At 34.2% G+C, this 18629-nt stretch overlaps 1 protein-coding gene across 1 annotated transcript in view; it reads left to right on the top strand.

Annotated features, from left to right (window-relative positions):
- Positions 1-3871: 3871 nt before the first annotated feature.
- Positions 3872-18629, top strand: part of LOC110455881 (receptor-type tyrosine-protein phosphatase kappa-like) — a 33528-nt gene continuing 18770 nt past the window's right edge. The window contains exons 1-8 of the mRNA XM_021506294.1: positions 3872-3995; positions 10094-10309; positions 10659-10907; positions 11391-11489; positions 11706-11804; positions 15843-15938; positions 16635-16727; positions 18168-18263. Of these exons, the coding sequence (XP_021361969.1) occupies positions 3923-3995; positions 10094-10309; positions 10659-10907; positions 11391-11489; positions 11706-11804; positions 15843-15938; positions 16635-16727; positions 18168-18263 (1021 nt within the window). The 5' untranslated portion in view covers positions 3872-3922. The remainder of the gene's footprint in view (positions 3996-10093; positions 10310-10658; positions 10908-11390; positions 11490-11705; positions 11805-15842; positions 15939-16634; positions 16728-18167; positions 18264-18629) is intronic.

Raw genomic sequence — 18629 nt, 5'->3', positions numbered from 1 at the left:
CTTGCGGTTGCAGTTGTACACAAACATTGTAAGGAATATGCTTTTAACGCGGCTATAGTTGGGACAGGTAGAGGCGTTGGAGTGTTTATTGTTGCTCTGGTCATCGTGATAATTGTACCGGTTAAAGGACAACACGTAATGAGCCAACGAGCAATGACACAACGAGGTCTACCGCCAGGACAGCCACATCCTTGCCGAGTAATGGACAGGGACAACCGCCAGGTGTTGAACATGAATAACCTTTGATTTAATTCATACTATTATATTCCAACCTGTTATTAAAATAACGATCAGCAAGTAACAACAAAACTTTTATTTAAGACCTTATACAACTGCACTTTTGGAGCTCGGTCGTGTTCTCTACTTTAATAAACGGCCTTGGATATGTGACCGACCAAAGCTAATCTTTTACATATTGATTACACCCCAACAAAATAATGCGTGACTTTGCTTGTTTTTCGCATCCCTTTTTAACATAATCGGTGGTTTAAGATTGATAATACATTTAGATGAATAACCTTGTAATCGTGTATTTTTTGGCAGACTGTGGCTATAATGAAATAAATGTCAGGAAGAGAAAACAAAGCCTCGTGAAATTGTATCCAAACAATTATGAACACATTAATCATAGGGAAACGAAACGTTACACATATATGTAACCACGTGATGGAGTACATGTGGAAAATTTGAACGGAAACAAAGGACATAACACGAGACTACGAGATCGTATGGACAATGGAAGTATTAACGGAAATGTAGACGGGCATAGTAATCGGGAGCAATTATGTTTTGTTTCGCTTGTATTTATTAACCAAATGTGACGTGCATACATTTTGTAAAGTAATATATATATCAGAAAATAGAGTATGTCATAATTCTGTTACGGTAATACGTGGTTTACTGTATTCACAAATTACTAATACCTAAAGCTACTGTACAATGTATGCAGTATAAAGGGAAAGAAATTAAACGAACCATCTCCGTGAAGGAATGCAACGAAAACAATAATATTAAATGTATACATAGAAAAATGCCATTGAAGTTTATAAAACCTACAAAAAAATCAATGATACTTGGAACATTATAGAATAACGTTCTTCTCAGGGCATACAAAAGATGGATAATTTACAAGAGAAATGAATTACACACAAAACACAGATTGTGCAAACTTATTCCGTAATAAAGCATTGAAGTATGTTTAATTTTAACTACTAAGTAAGTTATGTCACAATTTTTAATATTTAAAAAGCTATCACTCCACTTATTCATTAAATATTTACTTAATGTTTACGTCAAATGGAGATAATCATTGTCAGATCGGTTTTCATGTTGAGTTTAAATATTGTAAGCCCATCGTCAGAATAGTACCGAGTTAAACGTATTGCTTCCTTGTTTAGGTTATGCCAATCCAGTGAGTAGACACGTTGAAGTGGTTCATGCATGAGTGACTCCATCATCTGTTTACCTCGTCTTCGTATAATCCAAACTGTTATTGTACTGATTTCTTGCCCGACCTGTACTTGGTTAATAACAATAAAAATTTGAAGACAAAGGTTTCCAAACATTTTCTTGATGATTGATGCATCTTGCATATCAAATATATTAATTAAACAATGATTTTACATTTATTGTTAATGTTCCCCTGAAAAGACCTACGAGTGGTTGCATTTCCTGAAAGTCTAGGTTATGTTTGTGACATTATAAACAAAGGAAATATTGACTTGTTAGTTTTAAAATAATAATGTTGCATATATTTCTCTTATCTTTTCAGGCCAACCTCAACTAATATGCGTGTTTTTGAATACATGGTCCACGATCAAATCATTCAAAGAGAGATGCTATTTGTGGTAGTGTAGGTCATACAGACTGATGTCATGTGTGGTGTTAGAAGTCATGCAGACTGATGTCATGTGTGGTGTTATAGGTCATGGAGACTGATGTCATGTGTGTGGTATTAGAAGTCCTACAGACTGATGTCATGTGTGGTGTTAGAAGTCATATAGACTGATGTCATGTGTGATATTAGAAGTCATACAGACTGATGTCATGTGTGGTGTTGAAAGTCAAGCATAGAAGAATTTTGTCTGTTGTGCAAAGTCATACAGGGAGATGTAGTGGACGTCATATAGAGCGTCAAGCATGGTTCTGTGTTTATTGGAAAATACCGAGAGATGTGTCATTTGTGTATTTTAGTCATACAAACCGGTGCAGTTCGTGGTATAGGAGGTTTCGCAGAAATACTATGACACATGGATAAGGTTTAATAAGCTTGTAATAATGTGTAATGTTTAAAACCAACTGTTTATAAACATATTTCATTTGTTTTTGGAGGCAGCTGTCTGCACCTATACATTTTATTACATTATTTGTGTTTTGTTAGACATTTATATAAACGTTTTTTCATCTAGCATGTTTGTAAACACTAGGGATACACATAATTTGTATAATTTGTATGATTTGCTTGTCTTGTATGTTAACTGTCTATAAGGTACTGTCATGAAATACATAGATCACAGTGTTCTGATGTATTTGAACACAAAATGCACTTTTCTCATCTTAAATAAGGAGGGTCATATACTATATATGTCACTTCAGTCGATTGTGCCAGACAAATATGGTTATTTGTTTACTAGTAATTTTAATTCTTGAGTTAAACGGTAGTGACACAGAAATCACCAGGCACCATAGTGATAACAAAACGTCTTTATTCACATTAAACAAAGATAAAAACAATCCAAATTGGATTGGATAATGATGGTATTATTAGCAAATGTTTGAGCTATTGAATATAGAGTTAGCCACTTCAATATTCAATACGCTCAAATTGATAGTGTTTTTACTTGCACGGTGATACTTTTCGATGACCAACACAAAATATAAGGGTGTGCTTAACCGGAAGTTACACATGTGTATACCCCGTGCTATTTTATAAGGCCAAAAGGGTAATGATTATTGACAAATCTATTTGTTTTTGAGGTTGAATTCGAAGCAGGAAATGGGGAAATACGAATTTTCTTCCCCTCAAGGTAATGACATATCATATTAATGTCTAAAATAAGTTTTGTGCAAGATATAAGTTGGCAAATGAATGTCTTTGCGAAGTGTCGCGAAAATCAATCTTTCTTGAGCATGGTGTGATTTAAAGTATGTCCGGGCCTTATTTGAAAACCTTGCTATATTAATCAATTGTTCACACTATTCAGTCCGGATCCTACATTTTCTATGTTTTGATACTTCTGCAAAAGTGTTCTACCGATGCAAAATATGAGATATGTTAGTTTTTCTTTTAAATGATTGTAGTACTAAAAATCAACATTTTCTATAATTTCTGTTTATAACGTCGGCGTATCACCTAGATACAATTATGTAGCTTCGCTGTTTACCATGTAATGCTCAGTGTGAAATCGACTGTTTATGTACTATAAAACAAGGTTAGTAAATGAACCTTTTAACCAATAACTTAACATGTGATGTCTTATACTAGTTAAGTCTGTTCAGCAATTTGCCTCGTTTTGGGTTTCGTATATCGGTTATACAACTAGGATAAGGTCAAGGGGACAACTGTATTAAGACAGGTTTTCCAACATACTTTTACTCCCATTGAAAGTTTTTAATAATATAATAATTAATAAACTTTCCTTGCTATCTAAACCCGTTGGTTGTTTATCTGAATGCATTTCATGTCTACGACATATATAGTCATTGCATGTGAAATTTAGCTGGACAAGTTTAGACATGTGAACGGGCAGCATAACTAGATTAAAAGTACTAAATACTGACAAAATCACAACAACAACCTTTTTGAATTTCCATGAAATTTTGTTGCACAAGTACAGCAGAACATGCACTTCCTTATCAGATACATGTGCGCTTGTGATAGAGCAGACACCTCCCGTTTTATACGGTACACAGTACATGTAGAATGGGGGTGTGTAGTATATGGCTGCTGATGGTTCTGTGTCTCCTATCAACTTTAAAGATTGTCACCGCATCAGGTATGAGTGGATGTATACTTTCTCTTTATCCTTCCTCCTTATGGTAAAACTATGGCACGTTTATTTGTAACTACATGTCATAGCATACGCCTGTAGTGTTTTACCATAGGAAATATTGCTTGTATACCAGATAGGGTGAATGTTTCATACTTCCGTTTTGAGTTGCTGTTACATACTGTAGTATCAAACGATGTGTATTTAATTCATGCAGAAACAGCACTAAAACAAAATGCTAGTAATGTTACAATTATTGCCTTACATTGGTGATTTGTCGCTATTGTTCTTTCTATTGTATTAACATTGGTAGGGCGATTGATATATTTTACAACACTTTTCGCAAGCCAATGGCAAGTAAAACATTAGGCTTATACATGTATAAGTGGTGTGATCCTAAATAAGGATCAAGAATAGGTGCATTTTGTGCTTGTGAAATGAAGGATAATTAACAGTAGTGGGAAAACATGCATGGAGAAAAAAGACATTGTACTCCTTTTATTTTTATTTATTTTTTATTCATTTTAATAATAATATATGCAGTGACTTTATTTACTGTCATTCAATATACAATTCATCACAAACTCTCACAAATGTTCTTGGAATATATTTGAATTTAATTTTTCAATGCGACTTTACCAACGTAAGAGTTATTTCCCTTACACCGGATTGGATAATATTTTGACACGGCGCGAATTCTTGTCAAACAGCAGCGGCAGTTGTGTCATGTTCTTAAATTGTTACATTTTCATAAATAAATACACCAGAAATAGCATGCTGTATTACAGAAATGTTTGATAAGCATACACAGTTCACATATCGTCACGTCTCAGAGCCACGTCCGTGGTAGCAACGATGGTTTATTACAGTTATCAACCTAAGCCTATTTGTCATATGACGTTCCCGTTTGAAACATCAAAATAGAGTTTATACTTCATCACTAATACGGTTTATCAGTATAAATATTTATTTCTTACTTGTTGTACTTACAAAATATAAAAAGCTCGACCGTACAGACAGCGTCAGTTCTCAAATCAGAGTCACGAAAACACTTGAATCTTCACGTGTGTGAAACAAATACTCCTCAGACCTTAATCTGGGTTGCTAAAACGCTCAAACCCAGTGTACGAATGAAACATTCCTATTTGTATTTAGTTTTCACCACCACAACACTCGTAGAATGCACCGGAGATAAACCTTTTGTTTTCAGCAATTATTTAAAGTATGGATTATTATTTGGAGAAGAGTATCATAAGACTTTATGTAACCCACAGGTGAGTGTCAGAGATTCTACTTTCTATTTACGATAACGAAACTATATAGCGGAAGAATGCAAGACTGAATTATGCGCACGCACCCCGAACGGAAGTGGGTCCGTCATTTGGTTCTCTGGACAGAATCAATAAGCCGCTCGGCTCTCGCCAAGAGCGGCTTAAAAATGAATTGTTGAATACATAACAAACAAAATCTGCTGCTATATGTAACCAGTATGTCACAATTAAGCTCTAGCAGGTCCCACTTGACGAACACTTTTTTCAGTTAAGGTAACCTTACTGGTTCCCTTATTATTTATCTGTTGTTTGTCATCTTCTTATCATATCAGGATCGCTTGCTCACTCTGTGCCCTATACTTGACCCATTGAGACGAAGTATGTGGGGTCTCTGCAGAGATTACCCATATAACGCTGTACTCAAATGTCCTGTTCAATCGTTTAAATGCTCAACTCTCGAAATGATTTTTGCTTAATATGAAGTGGTTTATCCTGTCATCTTTTTTACATATTCCAATTTATTTAAATTGAGGAAACTGGTTTGTTTTGTCGAGGACAGTGTCTCTGACGTTTAGGGCGAGTGTTTTGTGGAGTTGTTTTGTCGGTACAAGTTTCTAGCGGTGTTCCCAATTTTTTTTCAAGTTTTTCATTTACCACTCAAATCCCCGATAATAATAGTTACTTACAACCACTATACTAGTGTTGTGTAATCAGTTAACGTCATATTATGTAATATTTTCCATATTTGACCTCTGTTTACTACTTTGTCGATTGAGAGTGATCCCGTCCACCATTTTGACATTGATTTATTCACATTTTTTCTATTAATTTACTCTCACTCACGTCTTCATGATGGATTTGTACAACAATAAGCCTTCGGTTACAGTATAAACGAAATTATATGCGATGACAGCAGCATATTTCATAAGTGATGACTGTTTTTTATTTATGCATTTTATGTTTTAGCATTGTGTCGTAACAATTTTATTTCATTTTTTGATGTTGTGATATACAAATGATTATCTTGAAAATTTGGCAAATTATTTTGTCTGCAGCCTCGTTATTGCTTCCTTACTTATACCTACATGTATATACGCTCAGGAAACGCAACTCCCATTTTATGTCCACAATTTTATAATATTGATAAACTAATGTTTGCCGTGTTAAATAGCATGGTATGATACATATTCACCATCAATGCACGGTTGATTGAACTATATCACGCTACGTGTTCTCGTGTCCGCGAGACTTCGATACATAGCCCGATTAGCACGTGCACCGATACACGTGGCCGCATTACATGCGTCCCATACCTGTTTATCATTATTTAGGTATCAAGTAAGAATAGTCTGGTAAAAGAAATTCGTTTGTGATTACGTCAAAATGCCTAGATTAGCTTAAAATACACGCAACAGGGCAGTGTAGTTACTATCCACAAAAGAACAATATGCCATCTTTACAGCCGTCTTAGACTAACTGGTACAACTGCCAACCGCCCTCGAACTGGCCGACCGAAGGTTACGACGCCTCGTCAGGATCGGTTCATTCTTGCAGCACTTGCGTAGCCGCCTCCGTTCCTACGGCATTAAGCCGCGACGCGTTGCAGCGGGAATGCCCCTAAAACGTCCTCGACGTGACGTCTGCCTCATATTGGTCCAGCGACTCCGTCTTAACGTGTAACCTATGCAAGGATGGCGCCGTCTACTGTTGTGACTCAGATGGGCGTCAGCGTGTTTTTTCGACGTCGTGATAAACGTTATGCCGATAACTGCATGGTGGAACGCAACAGGTTACATGTAAGTTGTGGCAACGTTATGGTGTTGGTTGTGATTTGTAGTCGTCATCGAAGGCAATTTGACAGCTCAACGATACATTGATGTTATTCTTCAACCTGTCGACGTGCAGTTTGTCCGCCAGCATAACGTAAATTTTCAACAAGACAATGATCGGTGCCGTGTGGTGAGACGTGCAATGACTATCTTCGCCAAAACAATGCCGACACTTTACCTTAGCTCCTATACAGTACCGATCTCTCGCCAATAGATCACGTGTGGAACATGTTGGATCGACGCATTCGAACGAGCCCAAAATCCATCAGAGAAATTACCTGCTCTGCGCCAGGCGCTTCTGGAAGAGTGGCAGAACATCCCCATGGCACAAATAAACCGTCTTATTTTCTCTTTATATAGCAGAATTAAAGCCGCAACAAATATTAATAATAATAAATAATAATAAATAATAATAATAATAATAATAATAATAATATAATAATAATAATAATAATAATAATAATAATAAATTCTTTTATTTAGACAGGGTAACATATTTAGATTTTCATCTAGTTTACAATATGGCCCTGTAAAACACATTATATATACATATATAAAACAACAGCACATCACGCATACAGAGACATATGACATACAATAAAATAGAAAAAGCAGTTAAATAGTACAATACATTATTAAGACAACCTATTATATTGTATCTCTAAATATTACAGAATTGCATTTAGAACATTAGAAAATATCACAGTGTATTACAAGTCAATACATACATATATTTATCACAGGGTAATATAAGGATTATCTCTGGAAATTATATTAAACAGAACCATAGGGATAATTTCAAATATTGTACTTTAAAATATACATATAGTATATACCATATAGTACCTGGTTTCCCAGTGATTGGGAATCCCCTACCTACTTGGTCCGCCGGTAACACATGGTATTCATGATCTAGTAATTTTAAAATAATTGGCCAGATATGCCTTTTTAAAAGCCAGAACATTTGTTGTGGTTCGTATGGTTTCTTCCAAAGTATTCCATAAAAGAGTACAAGTGTATCTAAAAGAATTTTTGTAAAAACTTGTTCTACACTTGGGGATATAGAGCTGGTTCTTCGCAGAAGATCTTGTGGTTCTTGTGGAAATCTGGGTTACATAGGTAAATAAATTTTGTTTTAAAAATCCTGGAGCCTGGTCGTTAAGGATTTTATAAGTTAGAACACATTTTCTAAAAGTATAAAAATCGTGAATAGGCATCCAGTTTAAAGTCTTTAAAAGTAACGAAGTTGGTGTACGAATTTCTCTTATATTTAGAATTACTCTTGCTGCTCTTTTTTGAAGTTTAAATATTCTTTCCTTAAGCGACACATTTGTAGGATTGCTCCATACTGAAGAACAGTACATAAAATGAGGTAAAACAATAGTCGTATACACCATTTTGGACATTTCTTGGGACATGAATTTTCTGATTCGTTTTAACACTCCAATTTTCTTTGATAATTTCTTACATACATATTCAATATGTACATTCCATGACAAACAGCTGTCAATAAAAACTCCCAGTAGTTTGGCATTGTGTACAGTTTCAATAATTATATCACCCACTTTGACACGCATCTGTCTGTGTTTTGATAATTTTTGTGATGAGCCAATAAGCATGCATTGGGTTTTTGTTAGATTTAGACTCATTTTATTATTGGTCATCCACTCACTTGCTAATTCAAGGTCAACTATTAACTTTTCTTCGACATCATCAACTGCATCACCTTTTACACCCTGTGATGTGTCGTCAGCGTACATTACAACTGATGAATGTTTCAAACATGTTGGATAGTCATTCATATGCAAGATAAAAAAAAGTGGCCCAAGTATCGAACCCTGGGGCAATATTAACGGGGTCATACTCATAATTGAAATGAGGAAATTCCAATGGCAAACCAATCTTCAGTCTTGACTTTTGTCCTGCCAAAGTGATTATCGCTAGCGATAAATTAACTGAATTATCCGTAGAATAGATGTGTATCTTTAATTGGCTTGTTATTTAAAAATATTACCGAACATTGGAGGTTGCGTTTCGTTTGCATGTCAGTATATATAGTATTTGTCACAATTTTTACCCTTGTTTCTATATTTTTTGGGGGCTGGACTTGTAGAGGAAACCGAAAAAACACAAGCACTGAAAAATATATATGAATAAATGACAATACACGAGTTGCTCCCCTTCGACTATTTTGTCCTAGAAAAGTTAATGAAGAAGTTAAACACAAAAATGAAACAAAAAGAAAACACCAAACGCGTCTCCCAAGAATTTCATCATAACCGTTTTGCGTATACATGGAAACGACAGCTGTTTTTTAAAGTTTCAACCTGTAAACCCGGTCTATTTATCAACCTCAAGATTGATAGCAAGTACCAAATTAAAGCGTTATTGATTTCAAAAGCTAGAGAACGAACAAGCCCGACATTATTTTTATTTGATAATTTTAGTTTAATTTCATTTAAAAACAATTGTGATCAACAATTAAACATTCCATATTTGCCAAAACAGACATAAGATCTAATCCTATTATATCAATAGAAATTAAAGTTTCAGTATCATATTTGTATAACCCTCAATGGTTTATGTTATATGAAGATTTTGTCAATAATTTAAATGATGCTTATAAGGTACATTGACATTTGATCCTGATAATATCAACGAAGAAATCGGTACTTTTATTTATCTTAATGGTTATTTATAAGATTATCATAAAAGAAAAAAATCAGCAGTCACAATTCACATAAACGTCTAACAAAAGATAAAAAAGGAAATAGTTACTATTTAAACAAAGTCTTGATTTTTTATAATTATTATGTCGGTAAATTTGTACATCTTTTACAGTTATAAATATCCGTTCTCCTAGAACTTCCGCACTTCATTTCAATCTTATAAAACTGGATTTAACCATCAACACAATCAAATATCGATTATCTTGAAAAGACAGAAATTGGGACAAAAAATACTTCTATATCAGTAACTTATACATTTACCTTTTATTTTACAGTTAACACATGTCGTTATCCTAATGTCAAAATCACCACTCAAAGTTCAAACCACAGTGATAACTATCCTAGTCGTAAGGCGGTAGATGGCTGTACAAAACAGACATTCGACGAGCCATATTGTTGCTCACATACAGCACCAGGTCTACAGCAGGCATGGTGGCAAGTTGATCTAGAGGGACCGATCGTTATGGAATACGTCCGAATATACTACAGAAGTGAGTAATCAAATATCTTGATTTATCAACAATAAAAAAAATCTGGTGAGCTTTACGTGACAAGGATATTTTGCTTTTTTTATGAAATGTAGACGGCACTGTGGTGTCTGACTGTATGTCGCGAAAGGCGTCTAATGTGACACAACCCCCATCCGAGCCTCGTTTAATGTTATTGTCTCTTGGTGGATGCTTCTAATTACTACCATGATTAATTTGCTGCCCCCTTACGTAAACGTGGTACTTCTGTCTTTCAGGCGGTGTCTCCTAGATATCCGTGTTTATGTGACACTGGATATAGATACAGTGTATAAATATAAGCTCTAGTGGACAATCTTGTTTATTTAAATAGATGAAACAGAAGAGCAAAAGAAACGATTTGGTGGCTACCAAATATACCAGTCGAACACGTCGGATTGGCGGGTCGGTCACCGTTGCCGTATAGACAGAACATCTACGTCGAAAGAGTTATCATTTACCCAAAAGATCCGATGTCCAGGAATCGCTCAGTTCCTGACTATTTACAGCGACAGACGGTCGCCTGATCGATCGTGGTACTCAAAGAAGGCTATTCTGGAGCTTTGCGAGGTAGAAGTATATGGTACGTAAATAATGTATTAAACATTGAAACCTTTATTTTTTTCTATTTTTGTGCTTGTGGTCACACCAATATATTATACTGACTTTAAAAATGGTTGAATGGATAATTGAATTCTCAAAACTCGTATTTAAGGGCTAGATAAATATCCATGAATGTCCCTATTTAAGATAAAGAGATCACTATATTAACATCGTTGCATTTTGTTTACAGTATCAGTTTAAATGTATCAGTTTTGATCAACTACGTGTTTGGTGTATTCCATTTCAATACTCATCTTTGCCATTTGTTAAATTTTATATGTCTACGAGTCAGTGAATTAAAACACATTGTGGTAATTCAAAAGTTTGGAGAAGATCTTACGTATGGAGTAATTTGTACATCCCAGAGAAATGGCCAATGCTACAACAGTGAGTTTACATAAATCTGTCTTAGTGTTTTTTTAAATGTATCATTTGCTCGTACACTTATGATCGTATATTTCAGGTTGTCCATTGGGGAAATATGGTAAAGGCACTTGTGAATCAGATTGTGCTGCAGGATGTGCCAATAGCCTGTGTGATCCAGTGACTGGAGAATGCAAATGTAATTATAAGTATCTTATGATATATCCAGTACAGTCTTTGTCTTTTCACGATGACATTATAATATTTTCTGATGTGCTACATCTCAAATATATGAACATACGGTAAGCAGTCTTCAATATACATTTCTTCTAATCAAATTAATCCCCGAACACAATTTAAAAATCATTGTAAACAATGCGTCTGATAAATATATCTATGTTTCATTCTATTTTAGACTGTGCTGATGGATACTATAAGGATGGATCTTTATGTATAGAATGCCCTTCAAATTGTAACGATGACGTATGCGATGTAGAATCCGGTGTTTGTTCTGGTAAGTAATTCGGTGTACTTCAGTTTAAATCACCATTCATATGAAAACAAATATTTTTTACATTTTGCGTTAATTCAGAGTTTGTTATAAAATATATTGCATTCGTTGTGGGGACATACATTCATTTTAATTTTATAATGATGCCACTGCTGAGGTATTTGTTGCAGATATATATTCATATACTTAATGCTATTGTGTTTTAATTACAGCACTTTTATCTTAAGTTTATATGATTCGGTAACATTAAACTGGTTTTGTTTTTCGTTTTGTTATAATGGTGTTTTTTTTTAAATGAATATTTTTATCTATCTGGTTCACACAAAGCCAGAACAACATATTACATAATCATATATATCACTGGAATAGTAATTGCTAAACGATACTGTTTCTTTCGACTATTACTTATTTTATTGTTTCAGGTAATTGCGTATTAGTTAAATAACTGTTGTAATGGGCGCCATTTTTCAGTTAATTCATGAACTGTTTTTGATATTTTAAAAATATTAAGACACCTTCTATTGACGGTAGACTTTCATTTGCAGATGTATATGTACCGTCTTAAAAAAGCAATTTACTTATTACTAAATTTTCCTAAACTTATAGCAAGTTCTATATTACATTTTACATATAGTTAGTCTGAGAAAGTTCTCCAAACGGTGTTCACAATACAATGTCACATACGATGATACATATCTTCATCTTCATAGTTACAGAAAGAAACAATTTTATCATCTTTTACACCAAATCTAAACAGAAGCGTATTTTTGCATAGTACTCTCTGATAGATTTTATAAATGAAATTTTAGTTAAATGACATCATGAGTGCAACTCATTTGTATCGAGTAAATACATTTCCGGTTAATATCTAAATGTTAATGTCTTGAGACCATTTTTCCATTGCTTTTAGGTTTGAAGTTGGAATTGTAGAAACTAATTTTGAATGACATATCTTCGTGGGTTTTGTCAATGTTCTTATAAGCGATATATTGTCTTTATCTCTAGTACTATTACTGCCCCGATTACGAATTAGCATTTTCCACGTACCTGGGATGGCTGCAATTAGACCATAAAAACGAATTATGTTCATGTTTGGAAAATTTAAGTTTTTCTTGGAATTTCCGAAAGGTCATTATGTTGCCATCGTTTTCAAATAAATCTGCTACCTTATTTATACCCCGCTCTTACCATGTTTGGAGACATACTGTTTTATCATCTATGTTTATATTGTGATTAAACCAAATTGACTGCGACAAGTTGTCTTCTGCATTTTCATGTCCGAGCTAAAAACACATCTCTTCAGAAGCCACTGAAGTTTTTCGCGATTTTTGTCATATCTTTTTTTAACACAAGAGATAATTTGTATTTCCCTATTTTCTAATTGAACAACAGAAATAGTTTTCAGTGAGATTTATTTTTAGGATCGAGTAATTTCTTTATCCAAGTAAATTTTAAAGCTTTAATAAAACTTTCCATATCCATCAGTTTCATGCCATTGTTTTCGGAACTATGTTTTAACATAGATCTCTTAACTTTGCCTTTTATATTATTCCATATAAATTAAAACAAATATGTAATTTTGTTTCGAACAGTATGGCAATGTGGATTTGGTAAAACTAAATAATTGCAAGAGAATAGGGATAGCAAGTGACTTAACAGCGGGGATTTTTCAAGTTATTGTTTTAGATTCCGAGTAACTTCCGCTATTTTATCATCATAGTTTACGAAAGTTGTATCTGACTAAGGTCATACTTGATACCAAGGCGTTTAAACCTTCCAGTAAAGTTCCATTTTTAATCCTCTTTCGGAACATAGTTTTTCGTGCATACCCCTTTTCCTACCGAGCCATACGGTTTCATAAAAGTTTGCTCTAAGACCGGAACATTTGCCAAATGAGTCTATAATATCTAAATTTGATTTTAATGAAATATCATCATCTTCAAGTTTAATAATGCAATCGTCCACATAATGGTTTGCAATAATTTCTGTTCCACCTAATTTAATACAATTAATATCTGGCGAAAATTTTGGTGTAGCACTTAGTATTTCTACTTCCATGATAAACAAATACATGATGTACTGTGAAACGCCCTCATCCCACTGTGATCCATTTTCATTTAAGTTACGATCAGTTAAACACCGTGTGAGAAATACGTACAATTATTCCACGTGTAATTGTAGCTTCGACGTTAGCGTTTACACGGTTGAAATAATACATCTTAACTGTACCTTAAGTGCACTTGGCACGAAAACGTTCCACAGTACTTTGCCTAAAATATGTCTTTTACCCTATTCATATAGTATACCGACCGACAAAGGCAGCTTCATCGATATTATAACAAGCATAAAAAACAAAATTGGTTGTGTAAGTTATCAGGGTGTAACTGCTTTTGGCGTTGAGTGGGTTAACACAGTTACATGACACGATGCATCATTATATGATCATATAACACAATTTACATTAACGATCGTTTTTTTGCGAGAAATATTTTGAGAACATTATATATCATGTATTTTTAAAAGTAGTTTGTATACACTGACAGAGAGCCATGAGCACGTGCACTTCGTATATCGCCGCCTTACCTGTACACAGGTATACTGAGCACTCGAGTCACACAAGAGAAGGTTGCTCGTAGGGTAATATCATTTGAGCATACTACGAAATAGATACACGTAATGTGAAACACATTTTCCCTCTGTTATCTTATTTTCGCCATGAACACGCTCCACTTCAGTACCGTGAATTTCCAACCACTGAAACGCGTGTTTAGTGTAATGAAAAGTAACCGATATATTAGTTTCGCATCAAATGCAGAGGCATGATTGTATATAGTACTTAGCGACCGAAATTTGACAATCGGAATGCAGACTAAGATAACTGTAATATACGGTGCTCACAAAGAAATAGTAGAGGTTAATTTCATCCATTTTGCCACACAAAATTTGTTCACAAATTAAGTCCATACACATTTTTTGGTCCCAAAATCTACCTCTTTTTAACCAGCTTCAGAAATAGCGCTTCTTTTGTGTAGAAAAGTTTTTATTTTGACCGTTCCTCTTTTCTTATTTGCCTCCGTTCTCCAAGAAATTCGTATCGTAGTTTGGCCAGAGAATGTGGACCATCTGGAACGACAGCAAAGCCTGACTTGGGCTCAAGTAATGACAATGCTTGGTCGAGGACGATGTCTCGGTCCATAAGTGACAGTTATCGAACAATAATGTTCCGCTTGCCTACGGGGCCTTTAAGTTACATGTGTACCGATTGAAACAGCGTATGTGTGAAGACGTCTTAGTGTATATTTTTAGGGAATTCTTAAAGAATTTCCGAATAGCTACTAGAGAGTCAATGGGCTGCTACTTAACTCCACCCTTTATTCCTTTTATCAATAGGTTCCATGTTCTGCCCCAAACCTCAAGCGCTAACCTTTCATCTGATTCTTTCTTTTATCTTCTCTTTTATGTTTTGTATTGACCCTCTTGAAGAGTTTTAATCACTTCATGGATATGTTTTAAGGATAATTCCAGAGATTCAATTGTATCTTCTGCCTTGTCTACTCTTTCCTTTATACAAGACATGTCAGCATCGAGCTTTTCAAAATTTTGTTACTTTTTAGCGTCCAGCTTCTCAAAACACTTACTTATGCTCTGGATTTGTATATATGGCGTTCACCGTCCCAGGGTGTGAAAGATAATGAAACACTAGTGATATAAATTAGTCGGTTCAAATATGCACTTTGACATTAATTGTATACAACAATTAAAGGTCACAGCATTGGTGAAACACTCACTGTTGACTCATGTTCAAGTATTCAAGGTATTTGAGGATACGGTTATGTATCTATTACTTAAAAATAACACCGGAGTCGTTCCCGTGCGTCCTGACCCTGTACCTGCCATACCGGAAGACTGTTATAATGTTGCTGTTTTGCGATATATTACAATTTCAGTGACCATCAATGACCTTAAACTAAGATGAAGAAAATGTAGATTCTTATCGTTTTCTTCGGATTCTGATTTGTTCTTTGTGATTTTCCATGACAGCGTGTACTCCCGGGTATTACGGCAGACATTGTTATCAGACTTGTCTATTCAACTGTAAAGATAACCGATGTATACAAAGCAATGGAAAGTGTAAAGGTATGTAATGGTGAAAAGTATGAAAAGTATGTAGAGAAAAAGAAGTGTTATATAAGGATAAGTTAGGAGAATTTTTATTATTGATATATACTATATACTCTTTCTCATATTTACATAGATGAGTCAAATCAATTTTCCATAAAAATAACTACACGTTACTGACACAGATCCGAATTTTTGTAACATCTAGTAAATGAAGATATAAATGATATGCAAATTTTACCAATGATGTAGAATTTGCAGCTCTACACCTGCGGCAAAATCCATGTAGCTCAAATCTACAAAGCTATTGGCTCTGTACTAAGGTTTTCGGTAAAATCAACACAATTACTGAATTATAAAGATAATTAATCAAGAACATAACCTATGTAGAACGAGCATACAGCAGGAAAATAGTATGGCATAAAAACATATTCCGGTAGTAGTACGCAAAAAGCTTAACAGCATATGTTTTTTAATATCAGGACCGATTTTGATTTGGCGATGGATGTATTTCCCGATCATCAAAATGAAAATCAATTACATAAAATTGATGAAACATTACGTTGCAGAACAAGAGGATACTTAATGAATATTTGACATGTATAAAAAACATAGTTGTTCAGTATGTGATATGTTTGTTTTGTATATTAATTTGTTGGTGAAATGTCAAAATGAAACTAAATAAAGTTCGTTTTCATTTTTCATATGTATCAGATTGTGAGAATGAATTCTTTGGATCGTCTTGTGATGAATGCTCTAGTGGTTGTACCGATCGTGTCTGTGACAAAATATCCGGAAACTGTAGTCGTAAGTATTTCAAAAAGAGCAGCTGATCTACTCACCGATTACCTATATTTCGATATATTTCATAATCTATTTTTCTGAGTTCAAATGGGTGATTAAATAGTCAATGAAATCATTTCGTCAGTATACGGTTGTTTATTTTCATCATTCATCATTTGTTTAAAATGCAATAAAGAAAAACGTTCAGAGAGCTATACTATAGAAAGAATTGGCATTGTTACCAAATTGTTGTTAATTAAAAAAAAATCAAGCGACATATGTAAAATGCATAATTAAAGTTTAAAATCCATTGATGAACTACAGTGCATCAACGCTTATTTAGACATCCTCTATACTATCAAACCTCAATATTGATGTTCATGCAGAACAACTATTGGTAAGATTAATAACGGTAGGTTGCTTCTGTTTGTTTGCGTTGTGAATGATTATTACATAAATGTCTAAAAACACCTAACAAAGGTGAAAATACCACACATAACCTCTTTAAATGTCCAAAAATATAAAGTAGAAATAGACGTACTCAGTTCCATGTCTTCTTTTATGCTCTCCTTCTTCCAAACCTTGGTTAGGGATGACTCTCTAACTTTGAATGTTTGAATGTTATATTGGCAATATATTAAGGGAAGGGGGACATATCCTGAAATCCTTTAAATAGAAATGCAGTATGAAATCTTTTCTCATGAATGTTCTCGTTTGACGTTTCTTTTATGTGTACACTGCATATATGTGCATTATGCTCTATAATCCCATGGAATTTTGAGATAAGTATATATAGAATATATATTGTTTATGGAAACGGCTAGCCATAATAGGTACGTAGAAATAGATGACCTGAATTATCCAAATGCATGTCGTAAGATGTGTCTAATGTGGAGCCCTATGGTGTGCTCTACTTCTCCTTGAACGGGCGTCTTTATATGAACCAGAACGGAAAGACGTTTGCATGGAATGACGAAGGTCTATGTAGTTAGTGTTCTTTTTATGATCCAAGACTGCTTAGAGCGCAATTCATGGATATTTAAAGGTTTACAAACGTATTTTATTCAAATTTAACAGATGATTGGTTATAATTATTTCCTAGCTTTCATGTGAATTTGCATTCAATACTGGTGTTTTATCTTTCCTACAATATTACCAAGATAAAGGACAAAAAATGGAAGATGTTAATAACTTAGCTAGAAAATATCTGTTCACATGATCCGCTTTGCTTCCAATTATGCTGTTCATATCCGCTCTAAATCCTTATTCACACCTGTCGGTCTCCCTATCCCTGCTTCCCCACACCAGAAAAGTTCATTCATAACGCTTAGGTAAAATCTTTTCAATATTGTCTTATTTAATATTTCTCACATGGAAATTTATAACGACAGAAATTAAAAACAAAAGTGTAAGCTTCACATATTTGTATTGTTTCTCATATGACTGCTGATGTTATTATTTAAGCATGCAAACCTGGATATTTTGGTGATACCTGCAACACAAGCTGCCCGTCCAACTGTAAAGGGGATATATGTAATCAGAACAGTGGACTATGTACAGGTATGGTGATATGTAAGGGTACAGATGAAAATACAGTAGTCAAATTATATAATCATATGTTTTCCCGTTCATTAGTTTAAATCGTTATATGGTCCGTTATATCACAAAACTATCTAAATCTTAAAATGTTAGCTCTTTTTTCTCTTTTGCAAGGGTAACTGTTGCATCGAAGTTTTTTCTGCATCAAGTATACGTTTTGATTATATGTACGAATAGTACGATTGGAACGTTTTCATTTGCAAGTAAGATAAAAAAAGCTGAGAGGATCTTCTCGGTTAATTTAGAGAAAGGTTCATAAATCTTCGTACATTTAATGCTGATAATAATGCTACACAATCATAACAAAACTGTGTACCGTTTTTAAGG

The sequence above is a fragment of the Mizuhopecten yessoensis genome, unplaced genomic scaffold (assembly GCF_002113885.1).
Source record: "Mizuhopecten yessoensis strain PY_sf001 unplaced genomic scaffold, ASM211388v2 scaffold8393, whole genome shotgun sequence".
NCBI classification, from domain to species: domain Eukaryota; kingdom Metazoa; phylum Mollusca; class Bivalvia; order Pectinida; family Pectinidae; genus Mizuhopecten; species Mizuhopecten yessoensis.
The sequence above is the reverse complement of the archived record's forward strand: the minus strand, read 5'-3'. Positions and strand labels throughout refer to the sequence as shown.